Consider the following 7,153-nt stretch of genomic DNA (forward strand, 5'->3'; position numbering starts at 1 on the left):
ACCAGCTGCCTTAACGGGGGGGTCTCAGGGGTCCGGGCCCCCCCCCAGGTGAGGGTCCCGACCCCCCCCAGCCTGCCGCGCTGGCGGGGCAGAGCTTTTCGGGGGGTGCTCGGCTGCCCCCCCCCCCAGCGTCGCCAGTGGCTCGGGGGCTTTTTTTACCCCCCCCCCGGCCCTAAAAAAAAAATAAAAGACCAGCACGCTTCCCTCCTGTCCCTTCTGTTTGCCGCCGTGTAAGTGCCTCCGTTCTGTACCCTATTAATAAACTAAAAAAAATCGAAACAAATTAAAAAAAAAAAAAAAAAAAAAAAAAAACGAACACGAAAGAAAAGAAATAAAGGGAAAAAAAAGGGTGAAAGGCTCCGGCGCTTCCTGGTGGTTTCTCTCACCTCCTGGGGGGGCTACTGGGGGCTAAAGGGGGGTTTTGGGGGTCCAGAAGGGGCTTTTGGGGCCCCCCAGGGGGATTTGGGGTCTGAAGGGGGGGGCTTTTAGGGTCTGGAGTCAAGGGGTGCCCTGAAGTCAGCCTCAAACTCCCCAATTTGCCTGTTTAACCCCCAATTCCATCATCCAGCTTGGGGAATGGGAGCTCCTGTGCCTCAGAAAACATTTCCGGGGGGGCTTTTTTTTTGGGGGATCCAGCCCCCAGGGGTGCAGAGATGAAAAAAAACAGCGCTGAGCCTGGAGCTGCGGCCGTGCCCCGTGCACTCGACCCCCCCTCAACCCCAAACCAGCCGCGACACCGGGCTACAAAGCCGATTTTAATCATTACGGGGGGGGAAAAGAGGAAAAGCCAGCAATTTACGGAGCAGGGGGGCACGTCCCGGCGCCCCCCCCCGCTACGTCCGCACGGCCCGCTTGTCCTCGAAGAGGCTCTTGAGCAGGTAGACCTGCAGGAAGGCCACCAGCACCAGGACCCCCAGGTTGACGGCCGACCAGAAGTTGACCCTGCCCAGGTTGCTCTCCTGCAGGTTGCGGTCCCGCGCCTCGAAGGCTCGCAGCAGCGCCTGCATCTGGATGCTCCTCTCCAGCCGGCTCCGCATGGTCTCGATGGATTCCTGCCCCCCCACCCCCCAAAAAAAAAAACAAAAAAATTTAAAAAATTTAAAAAAAAAAACACAAAACCAAAAACAAAACAAAACAAAATACAGAAAAACAAAAAAAAAGAAACAAAAACAAACAAAGAAACAAACAAAAACAAACAAAAACACACAAAAAAAACAAAAAATAGAAAAACAAAACAAAAAAAACAAACAAAAACCAAAAACAGAACAAAACCAAAACAAAAAACAAAAACAGAACAAAACCAAAAAAACAAAAAACAAACAAAAAAACACACACACAAAAAACACAAAAAAAGAAAAAAAGAAACAAAAAACAAAAAAAAAACACAAAAAAATAGAAAAACAAAAAACAAACAAACAAACAAAAAAAAACAGAACAAAAACAAAAAAAAAGAACAACAACAAAAAAAAAACAGAAAAACACACAAAACAAACAAACAAACAAAAGAAAACAGAAAAAAGAGCAAAATGCCTTCACTCGGCTCCCCCAAAATCCTGTGCCCCCCCCCGGTCCCCCCGCACCTTGATGTCCTCGATCTTGACGTCCAGCAGGTCCTCGGGCTCCGCTGCCTCCAGCCAGGCGTCGGCGGCGTCGGCGTCGTCCTGGGCGCTGTCGAAGATGAGCTCGAAGAAGACGAGCTTCTCCGAGATGGTGCTGAAGGAGTTGTCGAAGCACAGCTTGTAGTCGCCCGCCTCCGTGGGCTCCACGCTGCGGGGACAGGGAGGGAAAAGGGGGCTGAGCGCGGGGCCGGTGCCGGTGCCGGTGCTGCCGGTGCTGCTCTCACGTGTGCACGCCGTCCGACTTGCGGTGCTCGCTGACCAGCAGCAGCCCCGAGGGGCTCTCCAGGGAGAAATCCACGTCCAGCCCCGCGCCGCCGATCACCTGCAGAGACACCGGGACCCCCCCCCCCGCCTCCGGTTTCCTCTCTGCTCTCCGGTGCCGGGCCCGTTCCCCCCCGTGCCCCTCCCAGCGTCACCGGGACCCTCCCGGTGCCTCGACCCCGTGGGCTGCGGGTCCCGGCGGTGCTCCCGGTACGGGGCCTGGGGGGTGCCCCCCCACCCCGGTACTGCCCCGGTCCCCACCCGGTGCCACCGACCCAGGCTCCGCCCCCTCGCACAAACCCCGCCCCTCTCCGGTACCGGCCACGCCCCCTCCGGTACCGACCCCGGTCCCCTCCCGGTGCCTCCGACTCAGGCCCCGCCCACTCCGGTACCGACCCCGACCCCCTCACACAAGCCCCGCCCCCTGTCGGTACCGGCACCGCCCCTTCCCACAAGCCCCGCCCTCTACTGCACAAACCACGCCCCCAAACCACCAAGACCCGCCCCTCACGCAAGCCCCGCCCCCTCCGGTACCGACCCCGGTCCCCTCCCGGTGCCTCAACCCAAGCCCCGCCCCCTGCCGGTAGAGCCCCTCCCCCTCCCACAAGCCCCGCCCCCCTCTGGTACAAACCACGCCCCCATCCCTCAAGCCACGCCCCCTCCGCTCCCGGCCGCGGCCCCCGCCCCCCGGCACCTGGTACTCGGCCTCCATGGAGGCGTTGCCGGGCGCCCCCTGGTAGAAGCACTCGCGGCGCCCCGCGGGCAGCACGAACGTCACCTCCGCGTCCGGGGGCGGCGGCGGCAGCGCGGAGCCCGGCCGGGCCCAGGCCGCCAGGCCCAGCAGCCACAGCCAGGGGGCCGCCATCTTGCGCCGCGCTGCGCCTTTAAGGCGGGCCCCGCCCCCCTCGGCGCAGGGGGTGGCCGCGGCGGTGCCTGAGGCGGGAGCGGCGCCGCGCGGCGGGAGGCGGGGGGCGGGGCCTGCAGGCGGCGCCGCGGCCGCCCGCGGGTGGGAGGGGGCGGGGTCGGAGGGGTGGGAGGGGGCCTCGCGGCGGCCGCGGCGCACTCCCATTGGTCGCTCGCTGCCGGCGCGCGGCGGCCCGGGTTCTCATTGGCTGGGCCGCCCCGAGCTGCGCCCGCCCCCTCGTAGGGGCCTGGCCCCGCCCCTCCGGGGGCTCTTAGGGCAGGGCGGGGCCCCACAATGCCCCGCGCGGCGGGGTGGGGGGGGCAGGGGCAGTTTGGGGGGGCGCGTTTGGGGCAGATGGGGCAGATTGGGGGGGGCTGGGGCGGGTTTGGGGGGCCTGGGGCAGGTTTGAGACCCCTGGGGCAAATCTGGGGGGTCCTGGGCCAGATTTAGGGGCCCATGGGGCAGATGTGAGACCCCTGGGGGCGGATTTTGGGGGCCCCTGGGGCAAATTTGTGGATCCTGGGGCAGGTTTGAGACCCCTGGGGCAAATTTAGTGGCTTCTGGGGCAGGTTTTGGGGTCCTGGGGCAGATATGAGACCCCTGGGGCTGTTCTGGGGACCCTCGGGCAGGTTTCAAGGCTCCTGGGGCAAATTTGTGAGGCCTGGGGCAGATTTTGGGGGACCCATGAGGCAGGTTTGAGACCCCTGGGGCAGAACCTGGAGCCCTGGGGCAGTTGTGGGGACCCTGGCCCAGCCCCGGGGGGTGCCGGGGCAGGTCCAAAAGGCCCGGGGGGCACATTCGGGAGGCCCTGGGGCAGTTCTGGGCATCCCGGTGAGGTTCTGGGGGGTCCTGGGGCAGCTGGGGGGGGGGGGGGAGCAGGTCTTGGGGGGCCCAGGAGGGGATTTTGGGGGTTTGCCCCCCCTCGCCCCGTTGCGATAATTCGGCAGCGAGCCCGGCGATATCGCACCGTGACCCCGTTGCGCACAGGATGTGGCCGGGATTTTGGGGCTTTTGGGGTGGAAATAAAATCTTTTTTTTTTTTTGGGGGGTTGGGGTGGATTTGGGTCGAAAAAAAACGCCTCTTTGTGCAACGGGGCGAAGCCAAAGCCCAATCCCTGCCCTGTCATTTCCTTCCTGAGTGATGAAACTCGCTCTTGAGCAAAAACCCGACCCCGCGGGGCCGGTGCGTGCCGGGCCCCGCGGGAGGAGGATGAGGATGAGGCTGAAGCTTCTCCTCCTGGTGGCAGGTACGTCACCCCCCCAGCCCCCCCAAAAAAAAAAAGCCGGGCTGGGAGCCCCCCTGAACCATCCCGGTGCCCCCCCAGGAGCCGTGGCAGCCCCCCCAGCTCGCCCCGGCCCCACTCGGCCTCGTGTCCGGCACGGCGCGGATCAGCTGCTTCGCCCCGCGGCGCTTCGCCGGCAGCACCTTCGAGCTCCTCGGCACCGCGGGGCCGCTGCAGAGCCTCACGGCCCCCCCGGGCCAAAATAAGGTGGATTTCGTCCTAAACGAGGCCGCGGAAGGGGCCCGGTGCTACCGGTGCCGGTACCGGAGCTACAACGGCAGCGCCTGGCAGGTGTCGGAGCTCAGCGCCGAGATCGTGGTGAATGGTGCGAGGCTGGGGATGAAATCGCCACGTTCGGACCCAAAATTGGCATGTTTGGCCCCGAAACTGCCGCGTTCAACCCCGAAATCGCCGCGTTTGGCCCCCAAAATGCCCTGTTTGGTCCCAAAATCACCGCGTTGGGCCCCAAAATGGCCATGTTCTGCTCCCTAAATCACCACGTTGCGCCCCAAATCCGCTGCGTTCAGCCCCAAAATTGCCGTGTTGGGCTCAAAAACCATCACATTTGACCCCAAAACTCCCACGTTCATCCCTGAAACTGCCGTGTTCAGCCCCAAAACTGCCACATTTGACCCCAAACCTGCCGCGTTCGGCCCCAAACCCACCACACCACATTTGGCCCCCAAACTGCTGCGTTTGGCCCCAAAATTGCCGTGTTCAGCCCAAAAATTGCCGCGTTCGGCCCCAAAACCGCCACATTTGTCCCCAAAACCTGCAGCCTCGGAGGACGCCGCCTGCATCCCGACTTCACGCCCACGCCTCCTCCTGCGCCCACCTCGGCAGCGCAGCTGGGAGGTACGGGGACGGGGGGGTTATGGGGACACGGGGGGGTTATAGGGACACGGGGGGGATATAGGGACACGGGGGGGTTATGGGGACACAGGGGGGGGATATAGGGACACGGGGGCGTTATAGGGACACAGGGGGGGCTATGGGGAAACGGGGGGGGTTATAGGGACATGGGGGGGTTACAGGGACATGGGGGGGTTACAGGGACACGGTGGGGTTACAGAGACACGGGGGGGTTATGGGGACACGAGGGGGTTATGGGGACACAGGGGGGATTACGGGGACATGGGGGGGGGGTCACAGGACATGGGAGGGTTATGGGGACATGGGGGGGTTATAGGGACACGGGGGGGAGTATGGGGACATGGGGAGGCTATGGGGACACAGGGGGGTTATGGGGACGCAAGGGGGGCTATGGGGACACGGGGGGGTTACGAGGACACGAGGAGGGGCTATGGGACACGGGGAGGTTTTGGGGACATGGGGGGGACATGGGGGGGTTACGGAGTACACAGGGGGGTTATAGGGACACGGGGGGGCTACGGGGACACGGGGGGGGTCTCCCCGTTTCCCCCACCCCCCGGGGGTCGCGGCAGGTCCCCCCCAGCCCCGTCCCTGCCTTCCCCTTTAGCTCGGCCCTGGCTGCTCGCGGTGGTGCTGAGCGCGGCCGTCCTGGTGCTGGCGGCGGTGGCGGCGGCGGCGGCGTGGCGAGGTGCTGGGGGGGGGCGGGGGGGGGGTCTGGATTTTGGGGTGGGGGTCCCCGGGGGGCTCCCCGCCGCCCTACAAAGCCCCTTTTCTTCCCCGGCAGCCAGGGCCGGACGGCGGCGGGCGGCGAGGTGAGCGAGGTGGGGGGCGCGGGGGGGGGTGTCGAGGGGTGGGGGGCGCCGAGGGGTGGGGGGGCAGCATTTGGACCCCCCCCCCCCCCCATGGCAGCCCCCACCCCACAGCCTCCTCCCGTCCCAAAATGCCCCCCCCCGGGGCTGCCATGGGGTTTGTTTTGCAGGCACACGGAGACGTGCTGGACCGAGACGGGGTACCCCACAACGGGTAGGGCACCGGCACCCCAACGGGGAGGGAAACCGTGACCCCAAAAGGGTCGGGGCCCGGTGACCCCATAATGGGTTGGGGCCCGGTGACCCCATAATGTGTTGGGATCTGGTACCCCATACCAGGTTGGGGCTCGGTGACCCCATAATGGGTTGGGGCCCGGTGACCCCATAATGTGTTGGGATCTGGTACCCCATAATGTGTTGGGATCTGGTACCCCATACCAGGTTGGGGCTCGGTGACCCCATAATGGGTTGGGAACTGGTACCCCATAATGGGTTGGGGACCCAGTGACCCCATAATGGGTTGGGAACCAGTGACCCCATACTGGGTCAGGGCCTGGTGACCCCACAACGGGTTGGGGCCTGGTGACCCCATAACGGGTTGGGGCCCGGTGACCCCATAATGGGTTGGGAACTGGTACCCCCATAATGGGTTGGGGACCCAGTGACCCCATACCGGGTTGGGAACCAGTGACCCCATACTGGGTCAGGGCCCGATGACCCCATAACGGGTTGGGGATCTGGTGACCCCATATTGGGTCAGGACCCAGTGACCCCGTACTGGGTTGGGACCCAGTAACCCCACACCATGTCAGAACCAGTGACCCCATTACCAGCTCATGGCACCCCATACGGGGTCAGCACGGCCCCGTCTACGGGGGCACCCCATTAACGCCCCCCCCATCCCTTTGGCAGAGCTCTGCTACGAGAACCGCGTCTTTGGAGCCCCTGTGGTGAGTGGGGCCACTATGGGGCCGCTATGGGGCCGCTGTGGGGCCGTTGGGGGGCCGCTGGGGGTGCCCCCCCCGGGGGGCTCCGCTCACCGCAGCCTCCGTCCCGGTGCAGAGCCCCCCCGGCCCCCCCACCCCGCGGCCCCGCTCGCCCTCCCCGGCCCGGCCCCACTTCAGCACCTTCAGATCGGCCGCGTGAGGACGGACGGACGGACGGACCGAGCCCCCCGGGACCCCCCCGGGACCCCCCGGGACCCCCCCAAATGGTGTCAATAAAGGCTTTGGCTGCCCGCTGACGGGACGGGGCTGGGGCTGTGCCTGCTTCTTGGTTCCTGCTCTGGGTTCCTGGGCCCGGTTCCTATCCCAGTTCCCGGTCCCCATTTCCCATCCTGGTTCCCATTCCCGTTCCCATCCCAGTTCCCATTCCTGCCCCCATTCCCCTCTCTGGTTCCCGTTC

General features: G+C 64.5%; 2 protein-coding genes across 2 annotated transcripts; one reads left to right on the forward strand and one right to left on the reverse strand.

Moving 5' to 3' along the window:
* Positions 1 to 742: 742 nt before the first annotated feature.
* On the reverse strand, positions 743 to 2,765 carry TMED1 (transmembrane p24 trafficking protein 1). Its single transcript, XM_084304021.1, has 4 exons — positions 2,575 to 2,765; positions 1,844 to 1,941; positions 1,581 to 1,767; positions 743 to 1,052 (listed from the first exon to the last, which is right to left on the reverse strand). Exons 1-4 carry the CDS (start codon positions 2,743 to 2,745, stop codon positions 834 to 836), a joined length of 675 nt encoding a protein of 224 aa, XP_084160147.1. The 5' UTR covers positions 2,746 to 2,765; the 3' UTR covers positions 743 to 833.
* A 610-nt stretch (positions 2,766 to 3,375) lies between these two features.
* Positions 3,376 to 6,982, forward strand: LOC311220513 (uncharacterized protein; the record flags this gene model as incomplete). Its single annotated transcript, XM_084304076.1, has 7 exons — positions 3,376 to 3,477; positions 4,110 to 4,392; positions 4,846 to 4,922; positions 5,548 to 5,628; positions 5,920 to 5,963; positions 6,662 to 6,699; positions 6,812 to 6,982. The coding sequence occupies 4 exons, from the start codon at positions 3,376 to 3,378 to the stop codon at positions 5,575 to 5,577; spliced, it is 492 nt and encodes a 163-aa protein (XP_084160202.1). The 3' UTR covers positions 5,578 to 5,628; positions 5,920 to 5,963; positions 6,662 to 6,699; positions 6,812 to 6,982.
* Positions 6,983 to 7,153: the final 171 nt, after the last annotated feature.

Source organism: Netta rufina (genome assembly GCF_964035555.1).
Source record: "Netta rufina genome assembly, chromosome: 32".
Classification (NCBI taxonomy): Eukaryota; Metazoa; Chordata; class Aves; order Anseriformes; family Anatidae; genus Netta; species Netta rufina.

Excerpts from the sequence above, each read along its gene's own strand:
- TMED1 (XM_084304021.1), bottom strand. The coding sequence starts at position 2,745 with ATGGCGGCCCCCTGGCTGTGGCTGCTGGGCCTGGCGGCCTGGGCCCGG. Across the intron at positions 1,942-2,574 it reads CCATGGAGGCCGAGTACCAG|GTGATCGGCGGCGCGGGGCT; the intron begins GTGCCGGGGGGC and ends GTGTCTCTGCAG. Across the intron at positions 1,053-1,580 it reads TCAAGATCGAGGACATCAAG|GAATCCATCGAGACCATGCG; the intron begins GTGCGGGGGGAC and ends GTGGGGGGGCAG.